The sequence below is a fragment of the Gorilla gorilla genome, chromosome 23 (assembly GCF_029281585.2).
Source record: "Gorilla gorilla gorilla isolate KB3781 chromosome 23, NHGRI_mGorGor1-v2.1_pri, whole genome shotgun sequence".
NCBI lineage: Eukaryota > Metazoa > Chordata > Mammalia > Primates > Hominidae > Gorilla > Gorilla gorilla.
The window spans coordinates 19,920,639-19,947,069 of record NC_086018.1 but is presented as its reverse complement, the minus strand read 5'-3'; the positions used below and the strand labels follow the sequence as shown (position 1 = coordinate 19,947,069).

General features: G+C 47.4%; 1 pseudogene and 3 gene segments (V, D, J or C); all 4 read right to left on the bottom strand.

Moving 5' to 3' along the window:
* Positions 1 to 10,570: 10,570 nt before the first annotated feature.
* On the bottom strand, positions 10,571 to 11,165 carry LOC101144853 (immunoglobulin lambda variable 1-44-like). The segment is given in 2 exon segments: positions 10,571 to 10,896; positions 11,012 to 11,165. Coding segments are annotated over 2 exon segments (477 nt in total).
* A 4,158-nt stretch (positions 11,166 to 15,323) lies between these two features.
* Positions 15,324 to 15,920, bottom strand: LOC134758166 (immunoglobulin lambda variable 5-45-like). The segment is given in 2 exon segments: positions 15,324 to 15,740; positions 15,864 to 15,920. Coding segments are annotated over 2 exon segments (453 nt in total).
* Positions 15,921 to 21,795: 5,875 nt separating this feature from the next.
* Positions 21,796 to 22,298, bottom strand: LOC101150239 (immunoglobulin lambda variable 7-46-like). The segment is given in 2 exon segments: positions 21,796 to 22,136; positions 22,225 to 22,298. Coding segments are annotated over 2 exon segments (387 nt in total).
* Positions 22,299 to 24,141: 1,843 nt separating this feature from the next.
* LOC101149869 (set1/Ash2 histone methyltransferase complex subunit ASH2-like) lies at positions 24,142 to 25,437 on the bottom strand (annotated as a pseudogene).
* Between the last annotated feature and the right edge of the window lie 994 nt (positions 25,438 to 26,431).

Below are 26,431 nucleotides of genomic sequence, written 5' to 3'. Positions count from 1 at the left end.
AAGGCTCTGCAACAGGTCCAGGCTGCTGTGCAAGCTGCTCTGCCACTTGGGCCATATGACCCAACAGATCCAATGGTATTTGGGGTGTCAGCAGCAGATAGCAAAGCTACTTGGAGTCTTTGTCAGGCCATTGTAAGTGAATCACAGTGGAGGCCTCTAGGATTTTGGTGCAAGGCCCTGCCATCTTCTGCAGATAGCTACTCTCTTTTTGAGAGACAGCTCTTGGCCTATTACTGGGCTTTGGTGGAAACTGAACATTTGACTATGTGTCTTAAAGTCCCCATGCAACCTGAACTGCCTATCATGAAGTGGGTGCTTTCTAACCCATTTAGCCATGAAGTGGATCATGCACAGCAGCATTCCATCATTCAATGGAAGTGGTATATATGCATTTGGGCTGAAGGCACAAGTAAGTTACATGGGGAAGTGGCTCAAATGTCCATGACCTCCACTCCTGCCACCCTGCCTTCTATCCCTCAGCCTGCACTGGTGGTCTCAGGGGCAGTTCACTATGATCAGCTGACAGAAAGAAGACTAGGGCCTGGTTCACAAATGTATCTGCATGATATGCAGGCGCCACCGGAAAGTGGACAGCTGCAGCACTACAGCCCCTTTCCAGGACATCCCTGAAGTACAGCGGTGAAGGGAAATCTTCCCATTGGGCAGAACTTTGAGGAGCACACCTGGTTGTGCTCTTTGCATGGAAGGATAAAGCTCCAGATGTGTGATTATATATGAATTCATTTGCTGTAGCCAACGGTTTGGCTGGATGATCAGGGACTTCTTGGAGGCCGAAAGAATGAGGGTCGTGACCAACTCAGTATACCACTGGAGCAAACAGCAAGCTGTTCTCATGAATGCAGGTTGTTGGCAAACGACAAACTGCATCTACCACCAGAACGAATGCTGAGAGCTGTCATGCCCCAAGCACAGTGTTTCTTTTGATTATCTGCAGCACATCTGAAGTATGTTGTATAAAGAAAGCAATCCTGTGAACCTGTGATAAATCAAGCAGCTGACCAACTGTTACCTCCTCCTCCCTGTTCTTTCTACCTAATAAATATGAAGGATTGCAGTAGCTCAGGGCCCTTGCTCACTAGAAGCAAGGAGCTCCCTGACCCCTTCTTTAAAACAGATCCCTTTGTCTTTGTCTTCATTTTTGTGTTAGTCCCCCTTCATTCTGTCCTGTAGTAACTGTCACAGGAACTAGGAAGAAGTATGATTGGAAAATTGATGACAAAGAAATTTGGGGAAAAGACATGTGGATGGACCTCTCTGAGTGGTCAAAAACTGTGAAAGTATTTGTATCCCATGTGAGCACTCACCAACGGGTGACCTCAGCAGAGGAGGATTTTAATTATCAAGAGGAGAGTATGACCAGTTCTGTGAACACCACACATCCTCTTTCCCCAGCCACCCCTGTCATCGCCCAATGGGCCCATGAGGGAAGTGGCCATGCTGGCAGGAATGGAGGTTACACATGGGCTCATCAAGATGGACTTCCACTCACCAAGGCTGACCTAGCTACAGCCACTGCTGAGTGCCCAATTTGCCAGCAGCAGAGACCAACACTGAGCCCTCGATGTGGCACCATTCCTTGGGGTTATCAGCCAGCTACCTGGTGGCAGGTTGATTATATTGGACCTCTGTTGGGATTCACTCAGGATGGTGGCAGAAATATTAAAGGGAAATATTAGGGAAAGTTATAGGGAATAATCACAAACATTTTGGAAGGCTAAAATGTTACACAGCTTGTAATAATTGTACAGGCTGAAGGCAGCTGGTTCTTACCTTAGAGCATTAGGTCATAGGGTAAATGCTAGGGACAATGGAGGCTTTCCCAGTTAAGCCTGTTTACCCTACCTCCATTAACTAAACTTTGAGCCAGATGGCCCTCTCAGTGGGAGGTCAACCAGGGATATTGCCCCGTTATGGTATTTACTTTAGACCAGGGTACCTGAGCTTTAATCATTCGTAGAACTACTCTCTTAACCATGTTAATTATCCACAAGTGTGTTTACTCAAAGCTTCTGTTGTTAATTGTATACTAAATAAATGCCTGGAGTACCAGCTGCTCAGGGCCCACCACAGTGACAAACCTCTCCTGGTGTGTATGTTGTCGGACACTCAGAATCAAAGAACCCAGCCGGACTGGCCAAACAGAGTATCTGTGTGTCAGTGTCCGTTTTTATTCATCCGTCGTTTGAGTCAGGGTCTGCAGGCAGACCCCCGCAGCTAATGCTGTCTTCTGAGGAGCAATATCTCAACTGGTGCCCCGTGTGAGGAGAAATACAACAGACCTCTTCCATCACAGGAAGGGCAGAGGTTTGTCTTAACTGAAATAGACACTTATCCTAGATATTGGTTTGCCTATGAGACTACCATCCGTGTACTCTTGGAATGCCTCATTCACTGTCATCATATTCCACACAGCAATGCTCTGACAAAGGCTCTCACTTTATGACTAAAGAAGTGCAGCAGTGGGCTCAAGCTCACAAAATTCACTGGTCTTACCATGTTCCCCATCATCCTGAAACAGCTGGATTGATAGAACAGTGGAATGGCTTTTGAAGTCACAATTACATTGCCAACTAGGTGACAATACTTTGCAGGGCCAGGGCAAAGTTCTCCAGATGGCTGTGTATGCTCTAAATCAGCATCCAATATATGGTACTGTCCCTCCCGTAGCCAGGATTCAAGGATCCAGGAATCAAGGGGTGGAAGTGGAAGTGGCACCACTCACCATCAACCCTAGTGATCCACTAGCAAATGTTTTGCTTCCTGTTCCTGAGACATTATGTTCTGCTGGCTCAAAGGATTTAGTTCCAGAGGAAGGAACACTACCACCTGGAGACACAACAATGATTCCATTAAACTGGAAGTTAAGATTGCCACCTGGACATTTTGGGCTTCTCCTACCTTTAAGTCAATGGCTAAGAAGGGAGTTACAGTGTCGGCTGGGGTGATTGACCCAGACTATCAAAATGAAATCAGTTTACTACTCCACAACGGAGTTACTGAAGAACATGCATGGAATACAGGAGATGCATTAGGGCATTTCTTGCTATTACCATGCCCTGTGATTAAGTTCAATGGGACCCTTCAGGAATGAAGATTTGGGTCACTCCACCAGGAAAAAAACACGACCTACTGAGGTGCTTGCTGAAGGCAAAGGGAATACAGAATGGGTAGTAGAAGAAGGTAGTCATCAATACCAGCTATGGCCAGCTGCAGAAACGAGGAGTGTAATCGTCAAGAGTATTTCCTCCTTCTTTTGTTAAAAACATGTTTGTGCATCTATAAACTCGTACTAAGAAAATATCTTCATTTTATTTCCTTTCTGCTTTATCATATAACATAAGATTTATTGACTTCACATCAGCATTTAAGTATCGTTAACTTGATGTAATAGTATTTGTGTTAGAGATTCGTGCGTTCTGGTTGTACGAAGGATAATTGTATTATGTTAGGTGTAATTATGACTTTATTATTGTCTTTATTTGAAGATTATGTATGATATCACAAGTTGTATATGGGTTCATGCTGAGAAGGAGTGGACTTGTGATGAGTAATACTGAGCGTCAACTTGATTGGATTGAAGGACAAAAAGTATTGGCCGGGTGCAGTGGCTCATGCCCGTAATCCCAGCACTTTGGGAGGCCGAGGCGGGCAGATCACAAAGTGAGGAGATCGAGACCATCCTGGCTAACACGGTGAAACCCCGTCTCTACTAAAAATTCAAAAAAATTAGCCGGCCATGGTGGCGGGCACCTGTAGTCCCAGCTACTCAGGAGGCTGAGGCAAAGAATTGCTTGAACCCTGGAGGCGGAGCTTGCAGTGAGCAGAGATCATGCCACTGCACTCCAGCTTGGGCGACAGAGCAAGACTCCATCTCCAAAAAAAAAAAAAAGTATTGATCCTGGGTGTGTCTGTGTCTGTTGAGGGTGCTGCCAAAGGAGATTCACATTTGCGTCAGTGGGTGGGAAAGCCACACTCACCCTTAATCTGGGTGGGAACAATCTAATCAGCTGACAGCATGGCTAGAAAATAAGCAGGTAGAAAAATATGAAAAGAGAGATGGGCCTAGCCTCCCAGCCTACATCTTTCTCCCATGCTGGATGCTTCCTGCCTTCAAATATGGAACTCCAACTTCTTCAGTTTTGGAACTCGGACTGGCTCTCCTTGCTCCTCAGCCTGCAGACAGCCTATTGTTGGACCTTGTGTTCATGTGAGTTAATACTTAATAAACATTATATATATATATATATTCCATTATTTGTGTCCCTCTAGAGAACCCTGACTAATGCATTAATCCACAGGAAGGAAAAAAGGGGGACTCCTTCCTAAATTATTCTATGTATCCAAAAGCTATCAAAAACATAGTCCACAATGATCAAGTGGTTTTCTTTATTTATTTATTTATTTATTTATTTATTTTTTTATTGATCATTCTTGGGTGTTTCTCACAGAGGGGGATTTGGCAGGGTCATAGGACAATAGTGGAGGGAAGGTCAGCAGACAAACAAGTGAACAAAGGTCTCTGGTTTTCCTAGGCAGAGGGCCCTGCGGCCTTCCGCAGTGTTTGTGTCCCTGGGTACTTGAGATTAGGGAGTGGTGATGACTCTTAACGAGCATGCTGCCTTCAAGCATCTGTTTAACAAAGCACATCTTGCACCGCCCTTAATCCATTCAACCCTGAGTGGATACAGCACATGTTTCAGAGAGCACAGGGTTGGGGGTAAGGTCACAGATCAACAGGATCCCAAGGCAGAAGAATTTTTCTTAGTACAGAACAAAATGAAAAGTCTCCCATGTCCACCTCCTTCTACACAGACATGGCAACCATCCGATTTCTCAATCTTTTCCCCACCTTTCCCCCCTTTCTATTCCACAAAACCGCCATTGTCATCATGGCCCGTTCTCAATGAGCTGCTGGGTACACCTCCCAGACGGGGTGGTGGCTGGGCAGAGGGGCTCCTCACTTCCAGTAGGGGCGGCCGGGCAGAGGCGCCCCTCACCTCCCGGACGGGGCGGCTGGCCGGGCAGGGGGCTGACCCCCCCCACCTCCCTCCTGGACAGGGCGGCTGGCCGGGCAGAGGGGCTCCTCACTTCCCAGTAGGGGCAGCCGGGCAGAGGCACCCCTCACCTCCCGGATGGGGCGGCTGGCCAGGCGGGGGGGCTGACCCCCCCCACCTCCCTCCCTGACGGGGCGGCTGGCCGGGCGGGGGGCTGACCCCCCACCTCCCTCCCGGACGGGGCGGCTGGCCGGGCGGGGGGGCTCCTCACTTCCCAGTAGGGGCGGCCAGGCAGAGGCGCCCCTCACCTCCCGGACAGGGCGGCTGGCCGGACGGGGGGCTGATCCCCCCACCTCCCTCCTGGACGGGGCGGCTGGCCGGGCAGAGGGGCTAACCCCCCCCACCTCCCTCCCGGACGGGGCGGCTGGCCGGGCGGGGGGCTGATCCCCCCACCTCCCTCCCGGACGGGGCGGCTGGCCGGGCAGAGGGGCTAACCCCCCCCACCTCCCTCCCGGACGGGGCGGCTGGCCGGGCGGGGGGCTGATCCCCCCACCTCCCTCCCGGACGGGGCGGCCGGCCGGGCGGGGGGCTGACCCCCCCACCTCCCTCCCGGACGGGGCAGCTGGCCAGGCAGAGGGGCTCCTCACTTCCCAGTAGGGGCGGCCGGGCAGAGGCGCCCCTCACCTCCCGGACGGGGCGGCTGGCCAGGCGGGGGGCTAACCCCCCCCACCTCCCTCCCGGACGGGGCGGCTGGCCGGGCGGGGGGCTGACCCCCCCACCTCCCTTCCAGTCGGGGCGGCTGGCCGGGCGGGGGGCTGACCCCCCACCTCCCTCCCGGACGGGGCGGCTGGCCGGGCAGAGGGGCTAACCCCCCCCACCTCCCTCCCGGACGGGGCGGCTGGCCGGGCGGGGGGCTGATCCCCCCACCTCCCTCCCGGACGGGGCGGCTGGCCGGGCAGAGGGGCTAACCCCCCCCACCTCCCTCCCGGACGGGGCGGCTGGCCGGGCGGGGGGCTGATCCCCCCACCTCCCTCCCGGACGGGGCGGCCGGCCGGGCGGGGGGCTGACCCCCCCACCTCCCTCCCGGACGGGGCAGCTGGCCAGGCAGAGGGGCTCCTCACTTCCCAGTAGGGGCGGCCGGGCAGAGGCGCCCCTCACCTCCCGGACAGGGCAGCTGGCCGGGCGGGGGGCTGATCCCCCCACCTCCCTCCCGGACGGGGCGGCTGGCCGGGTGGGGTGCTGACCCCCCCACCTCCCTCCTGGACGAGGTGGCTGCCGGGCGGAGACGCTCCTCACTTCCCAGACGGGGTGGCTGCTGGGCGGAGGGGCTCCTCACTTCTCAGATGGGGCGGTTGCCAGGCAGAGGGTCTCCTCACTTCTCAGACGGGGCCGCCGGGCAGAGACGCTCCTCACATCCCGGACGGGGCGGCAGGGCAGAGGTGCTCCCCACATCTCAGACGATGGGCGGCCGGGCAGAGACGCTCCTCACTTCCAGGATGTGATGGCGGCCGGGAAGAGGCGCTCCTCACTTCCTAGATGGGATGGTGGCCGGGCAGAGACGCTCCTCACTTTCCAGACTGGGCAGCCAGGCAGAGGGGCTCCTCACATCCCAGACGATGGGCGGCCAGGCAGAGACGCTCCTCACTTCCCAGACGGGGTGGCGGCCGGGCAGAGGCTGCAATCTCGGCACTTTGGGAGGCCAAGGCAGGCGGTTGGGAGGTGGTTGTAGCGAGCCGAGATCACGCCACTGCACTCCAGTCTGGGCGCCATTGAGCACTGAGTTAACGAGACTCTGTCTGCAATCCCGGCACCTCGGGAGGCCGAGGCTGGCAATCACTCGTGGTTAGGAGCTGGAGACCAGCCCCGCCGACACAGCGAAACCCCGTCTCCACCAAAAAAATACGAAAACCAGTCAGGCGTGGCAGCGCGCGCCTGCAATCGCAGACACTCGGCAGGCTGAGGCAAGAGAATCAGGCAGGGAGGTTGCAGTGAGCGGAGATGGCAGCAGTACCGTCCAGCTTCGGCTCGGCATCAGAGGGAGACCGTGGAAAGAGAGGGAGAGGGAGACCGTGGGGAGAGGGAGAGGGAGAGGGAGAGGGAGAGGGAGAGGGAGAGGGAGAGGGAGAAGGAGAGGGATCAAGTGGTTTTCAAACCAGGGAATGCAGAGATGGTTTAACATATGTGAGTCAATAAATGTGATATACCACATAAAAAGCATTAAAAACAAAAATGACATGATTATCTCAATACATGCAGAAAAAATACTTGACAAAATCCAGCATCACTTCATGATTAAAACTCTGCAAAATTGACATAGAGAGGACATAAGTTATGTCCTCTATTAAGCCCTCTATTACAAACACACAGTCAACAGTGTATTAAACGGAAAAAAGTGGAAAACATTTCCCCTGAGATCTGGAACAAGGCAAGAATGCCCACTTTCACCACTTCTATTCAACATAGTACTGGAAGGCTTAGCCAGAGCAATCAGACAAGAGAAACAAATCAAAGATATTCAAATTGATAAAGAGGAAGTCAAACTGTCACTATTTGCTGATAATATGACCATATACCTAGAAAACCTTAAAGACTCATCGAAAAAGCTCCTAGAACTGTAAATAAGTTCAGCAAAATTTCAAGATACAAAATTAAGGCACACGAATCAGTAGCTCTGTTATACAATGACAGCAAAAGAGCTGAAAATCAAATCAAGAACTCAACCCCTTTCGCAAATAGCTGCAAAATACATACTTAGGATATACCTAGCCAAGAAGGTGAAAGACCTCTACAAGGAAAACTACAAAACACTGCTGAAAGAAATCATAGATGACACACACAAACAAATAGAAACACATCCCATGCTCATGAATGGGTAGAAACAATACATTGAAAATGATCATACTGCCAAAAGCAAGTTACAAAATCTATGCAATTCCCATCAAAATATCACCATCATTCATTAGAGAATTGGAAAAAATAATCCTAAAATTCATATGGAACCAAAAAGAGCCGGCATAGACAAAGCAAGACTAAGCAAAAGGAACAAATCTGGAGGCATCGCATTACCCAACTTCAAACTCTAGTAAAGTTTGACTCCATAGTCACTAAATCTGCTTGGTACTGATATAAAAATGGGCACATAGACCAATGGAACAGAATAAAGAATCCAGAAATGAAGCCAAATACTTCCAACCCACTGATGTTTGACAAAGCAAACAAAAACATAAAGTAGAAAAATGACACCATATTCAACAAATGGTGCTGGGATAATTGGCAAGCCAAATGTAGAGGAATGAAACTGCATCCTCATCTCTCACCTTATACAAAAATCAACTCAAGATGAATCAAATAGTTAAATCTAAGGCCTGAAACCATAAGAATTCTAGAAGATAACATCAGAACAACCCTGCTAGACATTGGTTTAGGCAAATATTTCATGACCAAGAACCCAAAAGCAAATGCAACAAGAACAAAGATAAATAGATGGGACTTAATTAAACGAAAAAAAACTTCTGCACAGCAAAAGAAAGAATCAGCAGAGTTAACAGACAACCAACAAAGTGGAAGAAAATCTTCACAATCTATACATCCAACAAATGACTAATATCTAGAATTTACGAAGAACTCAAATTATCAAGAAAAAAATAAACACTTCCATCAAAAGTGGACTAAGGATACGAATAAACAATTTTCAAAAGAAGTTGTACAAATGGCCAACAAACATATAGAAAAATGTTCAACATCACTAATAATCAGGGAAATGCAAATCGGTACCACAATCTGTGATACCACTTTCCTATCGCAAGAACAGCTATAATAAAAAAATAACAGATGTTGGCATGGATGTGGTGAAAACAAAACACTTTTACACTGGCGGTGGGAAGGTAAACTAGTACAATCACTATGGAAAACAGTGTGGAGATTCCTTAAGGAAACAAAAATAGATGTACCCTTTGATCCAGCAACCTCACGACTAGGTATCTACCCAGAGAAAAAGAAGTCATTATACAAAAAAAGATGCTTGCACATGCATGTTTATAGCAGCACAATCTGTAATTGCAAAAACATGGAACCAGCTCAAATGTCCATAAATCAACAAGTAGGTAAAGCAAATGTGATGTATACATACACATACCAGGGAATACTACACAGCCATAAAAAATAAACAAAATAATGGCATTCACAGCAACCTGGATGGAACTGGAGACTATCATTCTAAGTGGAGTAACTCAGGAATGGAAAACAAAACACTGTATGTTCTCACTCATAAGTGGGAGATAAGCTATGAGAACCCAAGGGCATAACAATGATACAATGGACTTTGGGGACTCGGGGGAAAGCATAGGAGGGAGGTGAGGGATGAGAGACTACTCATTGGATACAGTGTACACTGCTTGGGTGATGAGTGCACCGCAATCTCAGGAATCACCACTAACGAACTTATATATGTAACCAAGCAACACTTGTTCTCCAAAAACCTATTAAAATAAAATAACAAATTTTAAAAATAATTAAAAAGGGAAAATCACTAAAACCCTTAAAAAGCCCCCAAAATAAATAAACAAATAAATAAATAAAAGATGAGAACCTCTTCCACTATAGAGAGAGCCAAGAAAAGAACTGAAGAAGCAAGAATCCTGACAAACCATCACAGACTCTCCTGTCACCTTAGATGAACATCACCCATAGAGTTTGTTTGATGAACAATAAATTCAAACTTTAAAAGAAATACATGAATAAAATCAGAAAAAAATGGCCTAAGGACCCTTAAAGATAGTAATGAGCCCTCTATGGGATGGGTGCAATTCAGCGACAACAAGGATAATCTCAAAGCAAGTGTGCAGGGTGAAAGAAGCCTGAACAAATGGGAAGATAATGTTTGATAACACTGATACATTCCAGAAAAAAGAAACCAAACAGTAGTGAGAGAGGCAGATCTGTGGCTTCCTGAGAGGCCATTAGGGGAGGGAGGGAGGAGACAAGCATCAGGACGAGCTGCTGGGATGGTCACAATAGCTCCCGGGGATGGTGATGTTTTCAAGGAACCAGAAAAATGCCAAAATTTGTCTAATTTCCTATTATAAATATGGATAGTTTATTAGATGTGCATAGTTCCTACATGAAAGGAGTTTTATTAAAAAAGAATAGGCTGGAGACAAAGGAAACACAGGGACTCACACTGAGGAGCAGGGGGAGGAAGACACCACTCTGGAAACTGCTGGAAATGGGAAAAGGAGGATGACGGAGACACGGGTTCCCCATCAGAGGTGGGTCTGAGATGACACAACTGGACCTGCCACCTCAGCCCAGGACTTCAGTGCAGAGACCCTGTGTCCTAAGCTGCAGGGAGGAGGATGTTCTGTTTCCTGGATGTCCTGTTCCTGACTCTGAGGACTGAAGGGGAGGAGGAGCCTCCACTCTCAGGCAGGGCCCTGGATGCCCCTGGACCCATGAGGGAAGCTGCAGCAGCAGAAGCCACAGGCCAGGCCTGAGCAGCAGCTGCCGGGGCTCACCCTCCTGACAGAGGAGGAAGGGGGTTCTTGTCTCAGTTCCCCCTAGGCCTGGAGCACTGTGGGACCATTCAGGCTGTCATCCCATGCTGCACAGTAATAATCAGCCTCATCCTCGGACTGGAGCCCACTGATGGCCAAGGAGGCTGAGGTGCCAGACTTGGAGCCAGAGAATCGGTCAGGGACCCCTGAGGGCCGCTGATTATTACTATAGATGAGGAGTTTGGGGGCCGTTCCTGGGAGCTGCTGGTACCAGTTTACAGTATTACTTCCGATGTTGGAGCTGCTTCCAGAACAAGAGATGGTGACCCTCTGCCCGGGGGTCCCAGACGCTGAGGGTGGCTGAGTCAGCACAGACTGGGCCCAGGACCCTGGAAGTGAGAGAGACACAGACATGGTGATTGACAAGAGACAAAAGGAGACAAGAGGAGAAAGCAGGGCCCCATGGGCTTCCCAGGGCCCCTCTCTTGGTCCCCATCCTGTCACCTGCACAGTGAGTGAGGAGGGTGAGGAGGAGAGGGAAGCTGGCCATGCTGGAGATTGTCCTGGGTCCTGTCTTCTCTACCCACAGCTGAAGCTGAGCCTCCCCCAGATCTCTCCCTCTCTTCATACTCTGAGAGGGGGAGAGTCCATCCATGCAAATCAGACCCCCCAGCTTTGTGACCCCACCCTGAGCCCTGGGTCAGGCTCCTGGGCTTGAGGATGTCAGGGTGTGGCAGGGGTGGAGCTCTGTGGTCCCAGGGGGTGGGGAGGACACAGTTGTGAGCCCTGAGCAGAGGACAACAGGCAAAACAGATGGCCGGTTCTGCTCCCATCACGGCCCACCCCCGCCCCCCCATGCGTCTTCTCAGAAATGGTCCCCCAGCGTCCCCTGGTGTCCAGCCAAGGTAAACCATTCTATGATAAGGTGACCAGAGCCTCTCATTCACACCGCTGCCTCCCCTCTGTTCTGTCCACTGCCCCCTCTCTCAGGTCCAGGCCAGCTCAAGTGACACCTGTGTCTTCCCGCTGTGACCTCAAGGCAGTCTTCACGCTCTACTGGACTCCTCAGGAGTGAATCTGTCCATGGCTGTACATTGCAGAGGACTCAGGTGGTGTCTATACAGAGTCCTCTTATGTCAGGGTCAAGCCCAGAGCGGGGACCGGCCCCATGGACTCACTTCCCCACCTGTGTGGGACACCTGGTCCTCTCCTCTCATGTGGCTCCTTCCTGGTGGCCAGAGCTCTCCTTCCTCTGTGGATCCTGTGGAGCTGAGGAGAAAGGGAGCTCTTCCCTCTAGGGTGCCTTGGGAAGACATTCCCAGAGGGTTTTTCTGGTAAATCTTTGTTCTCTCTCTACTTCCCCAGGTTTGCAGTCAAAGTCATTTGGATACTGTGACCAGGGATCTTGCCTAGGAGTCTGTACACTGAATGCCCATCTACAGGGGATCCTGGCAAATGACTTTGGAGTGTTTCACTTATGAGCAAAAAGAGCAAAGATGCTCAGTCTTTGAAGATGGGAAGAATTAAAACTTCAACTTGGTTTAACCAGCGTCTGTCCTCAGGTGAGCCTGATACGTGGCAGCTCTTACTATCGAGCCGCCAACGAGGATTTCTAGGAGAAAATTATGGTTCAAATTCAGTAGTGAGTGTTGTGGGGGTGGCGTAAAGATGATAGAAATTTTTCATCTTTGATCTGTAATGACGTCGAGAATCTAATAAACTAAAAACAACAAGCTTAACAGAAAACATAATTCCGTTGATCAAAATGAAAAATGAAACAGGTTATGTCTGTGACTGCCTGAGTCCTGGCATGATACACCCTGGGCTCTTAATAAATATTTGTTTAGGGAATTTTAAGGGGATACAGAAAAACAGCAAGATGGTTATGTTGATATAAGTTGTAATACAATAAGATTTTAAATGCTCCATTTAAACAACCAAATAGTGAAACCTAATACAGACATTTAAATAAAACCAGTCCATACATGGAACTGAAATAAAATGTATGCTGTGTTTTGGGATTGCATTTCAACGGTGTTGTTATTTTAAATGTTTCTTTTAGTGTAAGCCATGTGCCTTTACATAATTTTTATAGTTTTTAAAATATGTTTGTTGTATTTACATAACACATCAGGCATATTAAGTTTTATTTATTTCCAAGTAGAAATAAACTATTAGAGCTGGGCTTCACTTCCTGTTTTTTCTCATTGCTTTTTCTTTGATGATGCATAGATGTTCACAGTGAATTTTGTTTTCCTTTCCTCCCACGTTAATGAACAGGGGGTCACCGAGTCTGAGCAGTGTCTCACATACAGGACAAGGCTGCCCACGGCCTCCTCCCTGCCCACGGATGCGCTTCCTGGTGGATGCCCCATCAGCTGTTAGGTTGAGGGCACAGAGAAGAACAGGTCCAAAACTACAGGATGTGGACACCCAGAGGATCCGGGAGGGACAACAGCTGGGACAGCGAGCCTTGGACAGACGACACTGACTATGGATTTTTTATGTGATCCTCCTGAGGGACCCTCAGGGACAGACCAAAACCCCAGTCTCTGTGTGTCCTGAGGGCCCAGGTCCTTCCAGGTCCTCCTTTTGTCACTGCTCTGGGCCCCGGGCCTCCTCCTCCTATGAGTCACAATGGACAGTCTCCTCTTCAGGCTGCACCCTCCTTACCACACCTGACCCCACACCGTCTCCTCATTCCCCCATAAACCATCCCCTGCTCACTTCCATTAGCATTTTTGCATCCTACTGAGATCACAGCCTCCCAAGGATGGCTCTGCAGGATATCCATGTTGCAGAGAGCTCAGCCCCTTGACAGGACAGCTGGGCCTGGGCCACCCAAGGCTGAGCATCTCTCTTGCTTCTCTTCTACACCAGCTCTAGGCCAAGCCAGATCCAGACCTTTCAGAATGCTGATTCCACCTTTTCTTAAGCATCAGACTACCTCTCTCACATCTGTGGGTCACACAGGCTGGACTCGCCTTTCTTATTATCACTCCCACAGTTTCAGAGCTCAGCAAATGGCCAGCATACCTGTGCAAAAAGGAGGGGACACCTGTGGGACCAGGCCGAAGGCTCCTGGACTTCTGGGTCACACTGATTAGATTCTTTCTTTTCCTTTTTTCTTTTCTTTCTTTTTTTTTTTTTGAGATGGAGTCTCTGCCTGTTGCCCAGGCTGGAGTGCACAGTCATGATCTCGGCTCAACGCAACCTTCACCTCCCTGGTTTAAGCGATTCTCCTGCCTCAGTCTCTTGAGTAGCTGGGATTACAGGCACCAGCCACCATGCCCAACTAATTTTTGTATTTTTAGTAGAGACGATGTTTCACCATGTTGCTCAGGCTGGTCTCAAACTCCTGACCTCAGGTGATCCACCCACCTCGGCCTCCCAAACTGCTAGGATTACAGGTGTGAGCTGCCATGCCCAGCCAGGCTGGATTCTTTCTTGTCATTTCCACCTCATCCTCACCCACCATGTGTGGGCAGCTTATTTTACTTCTTGAAACAAACTGATTCTCTTTCCATTGGGGAGACCAGTAAGAAAAGAAGTTATCGTCCCTGAACCCTTGCTCTGCTTTCAGTAACACAACTGACAGCAGAAGTCTAGGCATGAACTGGTGTTGGTCACAGGCAGGGATAAAGGAGGGATGTGGAGACAGAGAAGTGGGGCAGATCTTCTATCATTTCCCCATGGAACAGGAACCCTCGGTAACATGGAGTCAGGACGCAGCTGTGTGACACTGATAACCAGCCAGGTCCTCAGGCTGGAGCCCAGAGGTGCTCCAGGAGGCTGTGTGGATAAACCCAGAGCAGGAGAAGCAGGCTGGGACCCCTGAGGGACCATCACTATTGTCCTAGCTCATAAACTTAGGGGTTCTCTCTGGGAGGCCTCATAGCCATTTCCATGGGAATGGCCAATGTTTCTGCTGCTCCCCATGGAGAAAAAGATGACCTTCAGATGTGGGCCTCCTCAAGAGTTTCCCAGGGAGGAGTCACTTGAAGCAAATATTGGGCAGTTTCTGTATCCAGATGTTCCACAGACTCACCACTAGACCTGATTCAGTGAGAAGCTCCAATGGTGTAAGAGAGCAGAAGAGAACACAGTCAGGCCCTGAGGGATCAGGAAACCCACCCTCAGCAGTCCCCGTGGTCCTGAGTGGGATGAGCTACAGGAGTCACATCCCTGGGATCTACTTCCCCCATGGCCAAGGAGCAGCCTCTGGCTTGTCTCAGCCATGGTGGAGCCTCCCCTTGACTCTCTCATGTCCTACATAGAGGTTTACTGGCATCGGGCCCACAGTTACCCTAATATCTAACGCCATCTCCTGACATTGCCACTGAAATGCAGGTACCCAGGACTGAGCCAGGTCAGCACTATATCCAGAATTCCTCCCTGACCTGTGTCCTCATGCAGCATTTCATATTTGAGTGCCTTGTTTCTGGGACATAGTGAGCCACAGACAGCCCTGAGAACAGACTACTGGGGATGGAATGGGAGGTCTCTGCTTGTATGCTGGAAGAGCAGAGTCCATGCTGCAGGGCACTGTTCACCTGCTATGTTGTCCCCAGGCTCTGACCATGATGTGAGCTAGGAAAGGCTCATTTTGCTTCTTTCAAGAAAAAAATGTCCAGCTCCACAGGCACTGGTGTTAGCACATATGGACAACCAGCCAACACTTCAGGGTCATCAGGTGGTTTTGTTTTGTTTTGTTTTGTTTTGTTTTGTTTTACTGAGACTTCAGAAAAATGGATAGAAAATTGAGAGAAGAGCCTTTTACAACTAGAAAGTACCTCCAAATATAGTTTGTGCCTAGGCCAGTTATTTTAAAATTTAAAAATTGTTACAGAGCAAGACCCAGAGCAGGGTGAGGTTTTTGTCCCACTTCCCCATCTGTGTGTGTCACTGTGAGAAGCATTGCTTGGCCAAATCATACAGTAATAGTCAGCCTCATCCTCAGACTGGAGCCCAGAGATGAGTAAAATCCCTGCATTGGCCGAAGCATCTTTGGATCCAGAGAAGCGGCTGGGGACTCCAGAGCCCTGCTGCTTATCTGAGTCTGATTTGTACCTCAGGAGATACCGGGGAGGACTCCCTGGCTTCTGCTGGTACCAGTATATCCTGTAGGTACCAACATTGATGTCACTGCGCAAGGTGCAGGTGAGACTGGCTGATGCTCCAGGAGATGCAGAGAGGGAAGCCGGCTGAGTCACCAGAGACTGGGAGAGGGAACCTGGAAACACAGACATTAATGGGTGCTAAGGCAGAAACCAGGGTAAAGTTTTTCAGGGATCTTTGCCAGAAGAGTCAGAATCAGGCTGGGCGGCTGACCCTGGTCTCTGAAGTCTATTCCTACCTGTGCAGTGAGAGAGGAGCAGGAGGAGGAGAGGAGTCCAGGCCATGGTGGACACAACCTCTTACCCCACAGTGGGACTGGGCTGCCCCAGGCCTCCTTTTCTTCCCACTCTTGCAGAGGAGGGGCTGCTCATGCAAATGTGTTTCCACCCAGGGACTGCCCAGCCCCTCCCTGAGACCTGGGGATGCAGCTCAGCTCACTCTGCAGACTGAGCAGGAGGAAGGTTTGCTTTTCTTTTTGCAAGGCCGTGGGAGGAAGCACCTGTTGAGACCATACGCAGGTCCCTGCTCAGGGAACTCTGCCAGGCCAGAGGGGACACAGCTGCTGAGTGTCCATCAGTGAGCACAGGGCCCAGCCCCCAGGCCTAGATTTCTTGGAGTGAATGCTCCTTACTGAGCAGCTGTGTCGGAACCACAGGGCAGCCCCAAAAGATCTGATGCTGGTCCCAGGAAACACACTTTCCCAAAGCTCAGAGACTTCAGAACCCAGCTGGTCTCTGCAGCTCTCCAGTCACTGTCTGTATTCACATATCCATGGTCTGATTCCTAGACACTGCTTCTATCATGCTATGCATTATTACTGTGATTTCTCACTCTCAGAAGTAGTCTTGGTCTGTGGGATATGCAGACCTGTACATACATAACTTTTATAGGTGTCAGCACCCCAACAGGGCATTTTAGAAAAATCTATTTGCCCACATATGTCATCAGAGTGGGCATCATGGAAAAGGGGTCAGCTGAGGAGCTGGGTTGAAGGGCAGCTAGGGGCTGTTCAAAAAGATGGTGAATAATGAAAAATTTCCAGGAAAAATAAAGGATCAATGACATGTTAAAGGCAGCAATTCCTTTGGGAGGCCAAGGCGGGCGGATCACGAGGTCAGTAGATCAAGACCATCCTGGCTAACGCGGTGAAACCCCGTCTCTACTAAAAATACAACATATTAGCTGGGCGTGGTGGCAGGTGCCTGTAGTCCCAGCTACTCGGGAGGCTGATGCAGGAGAATGGCGTGAACCCAGGAACCCGGGAGGCGGAGCTTGCAGTGAGCCGAGATTGGGCCACTGCACACCAGCCTGGGCGACAAAGCGAGACTCTGTCTTAAAAAAAAAAAAAAAGGCAGCAATGCAACACAAGTTATATTTACAATGGTTTCATACGTTTAAAAGAGATTTGACTCGATTTTGTGATACAGGAAAACTAATGGATTTGCTAGACTTACCTTTACCAGTGAACAGTGTGACATATTTCACTATTTTATGAAATTAGCCATTATCTCCCTAAGTAAAACGTCATTTTCTGCACAGTTGCATCATATTTTTTGGTCGAGAATTTGTTCTAGCTGTTATACAAATTGCATTGTGATATTACCACGTGTATTTTTTTACTAGGTGTTTTCAGTTTATTAGAAAGATCAGTATGTATTTTACCTGCAAAGTTCTCTTGCAAATGAGTTGGATGTCTGAGGAGACAAAGGCAGAGACCACCACTTCTCAGTGTAGCCACGTCTACTCTTGTACTAACTGTGCAAATGGCCCCTGAATTTCTAGACTCACGAGGTGCTTTAGCGAATAATCTAAAATCAGGATCACTCACTTTTCTCAGACACTCTCTTCTCAAGGCATTCGGAGAGATCCCTCTCATTCAGATAGGGCAGGCAGGGCACTCCCTGGTTTAAGCCCCTTGAGTAACTCCTCACTGTTATTATGAAACCTGAACCCTGAGACCTCAGCAGCATGCCCTTCACATTGTGGCCCCAGAACACCCCCACAGCCCAACTCACAGCCCCTGCCCTTGCTTTTAGGGCTCCAGGCTCACTCACTTCTCTGTCCTGGGAAACCCTGAGCTCCTGTGTTTTCCATGTTCTCCACACCAGCTTCTCCTCTGCCTGTTGGGAGAAGATGGGCTTCCACCTGAAGTCAAAGTGTAAGCTTACATTTTGTCCACATTGTACACCTGTTAAAAGCAGAACATAAACATCTCATCGCAAAAAAGGATATTTTCACTGGTTATCATGGAAACGTTTGAGTCATACAAATATACAGAGAATTTTCTGATGAATTGTTTGCACCAATCAGCCAACTTTGACCATCATCAATATGGTTCATCTTGTTTAATTTTTCAATCCACTTTACCCATCAACTTACTGCCTTGCTGGGTGATTTTTAGAACAGATCAATGAAGCAGTATTTTATCATTGGTACATAAATTAACAAATATATACATTTGAAGTGTTCCATAATTCTTGTGCATTAAAGGAACAGATTCCAAGGACTCTAACATTAATAGATTTGTCTTTTAATCATTCATGTTTAAAATTAATTTATTGTAATAATTGGGAGACTGGAGGAAGTACAATGAATGCTACGATTTGCAGATGCAGAGCCCACAGCATTGCATATTGGATTAGAATATAGTCCAGATGGGCACTTACATTCATAATTATTTAATGGCTTTACCCAGTCCTCCTAGTGCAGAAATATCTCTTCTGTGGACACAGAGCTCACAAACCCATCATTCTTCCTTCAAGAATTTCTCCATCAAAGTCTATTATGGGACTTGGGACTGATGAGTTTAATGTGTGAATTGCATTGATCATATGACTTATTGGAAGCTTTAGAATTAATATTTTGTTGAAGGATATGTAATGTAAACCTTCTTCGTTATATAAATATTGCCAGAAATTTTCCCAACTCACCCATATTCTGCAGTTTATTTGCTCTTGAGAGATTTTGTGCCCAGAATTTGCTTCATCATCAACTTGCTTCCTGTGGTTTTTTTAGCAGGGCTAGGAAAGCCCATCACCTTCTCTCCACTTTCTCCACATGAGCCCATGGGATCCAGCATGTATGGATCCATGGGAATCAGACCATAAATGAGTGAACAGAGGCTGTGATTAGGAGCTGCAGAGAGCAGCTAGGCACTCAAGACTCTGGGCCATGGGGAGGTATGTGTGATCCATTTGTATTTTCATATCCATATCCTTCTCCTGCTAACCAAATCCAAAGGCAAAACTTCATACTTAATATCTTCTATTGAATGAACTTGGAATCTCAAACACAAAATATCCAGAATTTTTTAAAAAATTATTAACTTGACCTCAGATCTGTACCTCTTTTTGGGATTCCAATGTAGGTGAACTCACATATTTAATAAACATGTATTAAGTCTGTCCTTAGTGCCGGGCAGCATTTTGGGCAATGACAAGACAGAAAACAACAACAACAATAAACAGTCTCATGGAGGTTGGATCTCAGCAGGGGAAACCCAGTGAATAGAGTCACTAACTATAAAGAAACATCTTCATGTGGCTGACCCCACCCTGACAAGTTCGTCACTCTAGGGATCTGAAGCCAATTGCTGACAGCTGAGAGACATGCATTTCTATAATTCTGAAGAATGGATTGACTTGTTCATAAGTTGATGATGTTATTTGAATACATGTGTTAAATATAATCCTGCTTCAACAGAAAGAGGTCAATCTCCTTGGCCTCACAAATGGCTGGGTTCCTACTGTAGGGCAGAAGTAAAACAGAACATTCTCATGATGCAGAAGAATTCCTAAGGGGAAGCAGATAACTGAGTATGAGGAGGGAACTTCATTATCAGATAATCTCCCTACTGCTCTGCTTGTGATGGAGACAGAGCAGCAGAGACACCACAGGCCTGGAGGCCTGCCCTGAGAAGGAGGCAGGGATGAAAGGAGGTAAAGAGAAGCGTGGATAAAAATGCCTGGGAGGGAGCTGGACAAACTGCAAATTAGTGTACCCTGAAATCAGGCACCTCAGCACTGACACCTCCCCTTTCATGGTTTCTGATGTAGCTCCGGGGAGGTTGGATCACGAGCTTTAACAGCAGCCCCTTTAGTGTGTAAGGCATTATCCCATATTCTGCAGAATGTTCTGTCCTGACCCTCAGTGCTTTTGCTCCATACAAAGGAGCCAGGTCTCTCTCTGGGTGTGAAAAGTGATGTTCGAAATGAATCTCACTGAATACGAGGGAAGGGCAGCAATGAGTCCTGAGTCCCAGGAGATATCCAAAGAAAAAAGGTGTGTGAGACACTCAATAACAGCAGGAGGATGTTGTCAGGTTTATATCACAGGAACAAGCTTTGGGCCTCAACCTAGAGACCTCCTTCCTTTGGTCTTACTCACCATGGTGTGGGTCATGCATATTTCACCACCTCAGCTGCTTCATCACTTGCTGGAGACTTCATCTCTCATATGGAGAAAGCTACCATCTCCTCATTACACCCTCTACTTTCACTCTCTCCCCTCATTTTTCATCTTCTTTGGAGAAGCTGGACTTTTCTCCTAAGTCTCCCATCAGACTCCGTGTCTTCCTTGCTTACAACTCCCTAAGGGCTTCCCATTGCTCTCCCCCTTCTGGCCAGTGTCACCTCTTGGATACACCACAATATGCCTTACTCCTATTGACTTGTTGGCCCTCACTTTTCTGCATGGTGTCAGTCCTGTGCAGACAGAATCCCTGTCTTGTCACCTCTGTATCCTTAGCATGAGACCTGAGCCTGGCACATAGTAGGTATTCAGTAAACAATAAGGACAAACAGAGATCTTTATTAGTGCACATGCCTGAGACAGACCCAGCTGGATTCTGTCCCTGCTTGCCCTGGCCTATCATGGTTGTATTCCCAGGGCAGCCTGTTCCAGAAATCAAGGACTTTCTGATTCTTCTGAGGCAGTCTGACAAGCTGTGGCCAAGGGCTCTCTCTGAAGTCTGGCCCTGAGAAAACAAAGCAGCATTCTCTAGATCACTGTCCCTAATCTGAGCCCTGGGTCCTGGTTAGCAGCAGCACCAGCAAACATGCACACAAATGGTAAACAGCCCTGCTGTCCTGGTTGTATGGTGCTGTAGTTAGGTCATGCTCCTAGGAGACCTGACATGTTCCTTTCTCGCTCCCCCAGACTGCAGCACTGTTTGGGCCTCCAGGGGGCTGTCTGAAGCCAACAGTTGAGATCAGCGTTGTCCTCAGCCTGGAGCCCAGAGATGCTTGGGAAGGCCTCCTTGCCAAACTGGTAGCCCGAGCATCCATCCTGGGTCCCTGCAGGCAGATATTTGCTTCTATACATCAGAAGTTTGGAGGCACTTCCTTGTCATTGTTGGTACACAATTCCAAGAACCTTATTGCTGCTGATTCCAGTGCAGGAGATGGTGACTGGTTTAGTCACAGACAGACTGTGCAGGCTACCAAGTGAGCCCTGACTGCCCAGGACCCTGAGAGTCAGGAGAGAGGCACAGGGTGTGGGAGGAGGCATAAAGATGTGTAAAACCAGAGAAAAAATGCACAAGGTTTGACCCCCATTGTGGAAATATTGAGAACAAAAATGAAAGAATGCATCCAAATGAAGAAATTGGATTGTTTCTGATGAGACAGCTTTGCAGTGAACTTGGTGGTTTTTAATATTTTTATTTTATATAATAGGCATGTATTGGTTTGAAAGTAAATCAATAAAACAAATTTTAGTCATATACAAAAAAAGAGTTTCTTCTCTTTGCTCTTAGCTCAGAAAGCCTATACACTGAAGATGCTTCTTTCTGGAGGTGTTGGTTTGAAAGTAACTCAATAAAACAAACTTCAGTAATATGCAAAAAAAGTTTCTTTGCTCTTAGGTCAGAAAGCCTATACACTGAAGATGCTTCTTTCTGGAGGAAATGCATTTTGACTCAGCCTTTATATCTGATCCTGCTGTTAGTGCTCCTTTTAGAATAGAAAACAATTAACTTTTCCTTTTTTTTTTCTTTTGATCCAGTCACTCCCAAATCATTCTTACATTTCCTACACATCAGGACTTAAGTAGAAATAGGAATCAATTCAAACCCTTTCCTTCCCCTTTCTATGGCTGGTCCACATGGAGGCTATCTTGGGATCTGGCGTGTCTGATCATGTGATCTCCACATCACAAGGGCCGAGGGAGGTTTATGTCTTGGTTCCTCTTATGGGTCTGTCACTGTGCCAAGCACCACTATAGTGGAGCCAGCAGTAATACTCAGCCTCGTCCTCAGGCTGCGCACCTGACAGTGTCAGGGCAGCTTTGCCCCCAAGGAGGGAGCCTGAGAACCGGGCAGGGGTCCAGGAGTGTTTGTTGCTTGTATCATAAATCAGTGTCCTGGGGGCTTGGCCAGGCTTCTGCTGGAACCAGTAGGGATAATGACCACTGGTGACCGCTCCAGTGCTGGAGCCACAGGTGAGAGTGACTGTCCCTCCTGGGGACACAGTCAGTGAGGGCTCCTGAGTCACCACAGCCTGGGAATTGGACCCTGAAACAAAAAAACAGACATATATTAGGAATTAGAAAGGGAGAAAAAGGGATCCCTCCAAAGGCTGGTATTTGAAATCTCTCTTAACCTGGGCAGCAAGTGAGGAGGAACAGAAAGAGAGGAGTCCAGGCCATAGTGCTGATATTGGAAGGGACCCCTGGCGCCAGAGCTGGGGCTGGATTCTGATGGCTCTTTATCTCCTATTGAGCTCTCCGCACGGAGCGGGTGTGCTGTGTGCTGCTTTATGCAAATCTTTACTGCCTTTATCACCACCTGGGTCCACAGCCCTGAGAGCTGCTACACTGTGAGGGGCCAGCCCAGGGTGGCTGTGTGCTGTGGATTTGTCCTGTGGGAGGAAGCAGCTGCTCTAACATTTACATGAGTCAGTGAGCATCTGTGCAGGGTTCATTAAGTTTGAACCTCTTGAGCTTCTTACAATCCAAGAGACCCAGACCACCCCCTGGTGGCTTTCCTGGACTGAGAATGTGTTGTCTTTCACTTCTTTAACAAATAACTATTGATTTATCTTTGGACCTTGCCACAATATTTCCCAGGCCAATTCATACCCATTACTTGTCTATTCTTTGCTCATTCCTGTTTGTACCACTTTCTCTTGCTGTTGCTGAAATCCTGCCCCTGTAAGTATAATGCGATTTTAGTGCTACATGGTGTTCGTTGTTATCTGAACACCAGATAACAACGTTTGAATGACTAAATATTTAGTTTGAATGACTAAATAATTGTTTTAATGACCCACTGACTTTTTGAAACTATTTGCGTTGAGCCTCATATTGGATAAACAGCTCGTTTATGTGAGACTTTTAAAAATAATTTTCTTTAGAAAATTTTTTAAAAGAAAATGACCAAAGGTTGAAGATTGAAGTTTTATTGTCAATTCAGTGGAAACTCAAGTGAGCCATGAGGATGGTCATCAAGGTCTACATAACAACCCCACTCTCACCCACCCCACCACTCAAAATTTTTCTGGACACCAAGCCTGGGTGAGCTTTGCTGGTTGGCAATGCTTCCCACATAGAATCACACATTGTTGCCAGCAGAACGCAGCGTTGTCTATTACTCCACTGGGAGAGGACAAATGGATGCTTGTGCTTGGAATTCTCCTGACCTCTGCCCATGTGTCTCTTTCCTTGAATTATTTTAATCTGTATTATTTCACTGTAGAAAAAACACATTAATGAATGTCACAGTTTTCAGTGAGTTATGTGAGTCCTTCTAGGGACTCATAAGAAGTGAAGGGCTGTTAGGGGTCCCTGAGCTGAAAATTAGCTTCAGAATTGAGAGTGCTCCTGGGAATCTTCAGACCTCCCAGTTTCCAATCTTGCATTATTCTTTTTTTTAACTTCAAAACAAATTTTATTTAGAAAGAGTTTTTCATTTTGTTGATGATGCAAGCAAGCTTTTTTCACAATTACACTTCTAGAGATCTAGTAGTTTCAGAGATCTAAGTCTTCAAAGGTATGTTTTAAAATTAATAACAAAACCAAATCCACACCGACAAGACATCACTTTTTGCTTGGTTTGGAAGGGACAGCCATTGATACCAGGTGTTCTCAGAAATGGGCTCACCACTTCCTTGGAAAACAGATAGCATGGAATCAGTGTCCACAGAAGGAAATGTCTTTAAATATGTTTGTTATTGGGACAAGATTATTTATTCCTGGAAAATGCAGTAAGATAAAAAGTCCCAGCTGGCAAGGTATGCAGTACAGCACCAGTTTTACAGAGGGATCACAAGATCTTGGGATCAGTAGCTGTTGACTTATGGCACAGAATATGAGCAGTCACTGGAAGTGGAAGAAGAATGATGATGAGCAGGGAGTCTCTCCCAGTCTTATTCAGCCTTTTCACTTGCCAAATGGATAGGCTATGTTCTGTAGCATCTTTGGGAAAACATTTGAGACAGTTCGAAAAACTACAACAACTACAGAAGCCGTCCAGTATCATTCCCCAGAAAGTCCATATTTGAAAAGAAAGAGGGACCTGTTCAGGGTTCCCATGGAGGACTGCGCCTCCATCCACTTCTGTCTCCAGGAGATACAAGACATCAGCCAGAGTGTGCTCTACCACAGCATCCCAGCCCATGTAACTCATAAGGGAGTAAGTGAGATCCTTTGGAGGACACTTGCAGCACAGTCCAAAGTTAATGCAAACCACGCAGTTGTTTTCCTGTGAGATGGCTGGAAATCAACCCCCTCAAAAATACCTTTTTATTCAACATATTAATTGACACCATTTTTATAAAATATTATTTTCCTGTGCAGAATCTGTTTTAGGCTCTTCTGTGCTTTATCCAAAATGTCTTTTTCCTCAAAATACAAATAATTCTTGTATTTTATCAAAGCCCTATCTTTGTAAGTATCAGGCAATAACTTGGCTGTCTCTGTGTTTTCAGGAAGATTAATATAAAATCCCAAGACCTGTCCTCATCCGTAGCTAGAAGAGTATTATTTGCCAGTGGACAGGTGGAACTTGGTTCCCTTTTGCTCTGCCAAGAATAGCTAAGTTTATCATAACCTAAGGGAGATTGATGGTTACCTTAGGACTGAGACCAACCCCATCGGCAGTGGTGTCTGGTGACAACTCATCCTTGATGATTTCAAAGTCCCAGGTCCCTTTCCATACCCCATGAGAGGCCTGCATCATAGAGTAACCCTTCTTTCCAACCACAGTCAGCCAGCTGGTCATTGGAGATCTTTACCTGGAGAGCTTAATTATGTTAGACTAACAAAACCTGTTCACAGAAACAGGCTCCGTAGAGGTCTTCAGGAATAACTTCTCCTGCCTAGCAGTCTTCAACCTTCTGAGGACCAAGGGTGTGTGGCTCAGGCTCGGTTGGAATATACCAGTAGCCATCCTTGTTAAATGGGTGTTTTAAAAGGTGTAAGGGGCAAGGCACTGAGCAGAAAACAAACGGTCACTCTGGGCCTTCTTGGTGGTCTCTGAGATCTCATCTTGCTGTTTGCACTGAGCTCCTCTTCCTCTTTTCTGCTGCTTCCTGTTCAGTTGCCCCATTCAGATTCCCACTCACAGACAGGGCACTGCTTTGCTTTTGGTTGTCATAAACAGGATCAGTTTTACCAAAGTCCTGATCCAAAAGTCCAAATCTTGGGCAATCTTCTTTCAGGTCTTTAGTCCCTGGATCCAGGTGGTCCTTTACCAAGAATAAATCTCTCTCTTTACTCATTGTTTTAACGATGTTATTCAGCCTAGTCATTTTCCCAGGTGTCTGAATGGTCATCATGCACTCCCAGTATTTATCAATAAATGGTATAGCATTCATCCTGTGTTCGGGACTGCCATGCCAGGTTAACCAAAGCACTATGAAAACTGTAGTTGGTCATGAAATGTAGACAGGATGACATGTCTTTGCCAGATATATCAACTATGAGCCATTTTCATAGGACAGCAGATGTCCCTCTCCAGCTGGAGAGGCTGCTACCATTGCCACCAGCTTCATCTCCCCTTCTTTGGCCGTTGTTGCACTAGAGGCTGCTCCTGGACTGGGTCAGGCACCCACTGCCACCATCATGGCCATTCTCAGACTTTCTCATGTTATTTTGTGTCACCTGTAATGAGGCACCTCCAACTCTATTGGTCTGTTAGGATGCTGTGGGGCTGGCACAGAAGGAAGGGTGTCCTGGCTACTCAGGCACACTCTCCTAGTCCTGTATATTTTTATTGTTCTTGTAAGTAGAGAAACTGCACCAAATATAGATCTTTTTGTTTTTGACAGTGGTAAATTATTCAAACACAAAATACATATTTTAACCATTTTCAACCACACGCTTCAGTGTCATTAAGTAAAGTAATATTGTTGTACAGTCACGTACCACCATTCGTCTCCAGGAATTTTTCATCCTCCCAAACCAAAATTTCATGCCTGGAAAACATCATTCTACTTCTTGTCTCTATGGATTTCACTGCTCTAGGTACCTCATATAAGAGCAAACAGACAACATTTGTCCTTTTGAAACCAGCTTATTTCTGCTGGCATGATGTCTTTAGGGTTCATCCATGCCATCGCATGGGTCAGAACTTTCTTTTTAAGGTTGAATACTATTCCCTTGTGTGTGTATACGGTATCCCGTTTATCCATTAGATGACACTTGGGCTGCCTCCACCTTTTAGCTATTGTGAATGATGCTGCTACGAACAAGGGTGGACAATTTTGAGATCCTGCTTTCAATTCTTTGAGGCACATGCCCAGAAGTGAAAATTCTGATAAAATGGTAATTCTATGTTTAGTTTTCTGAGGGACTGTCATCAAGGCCACC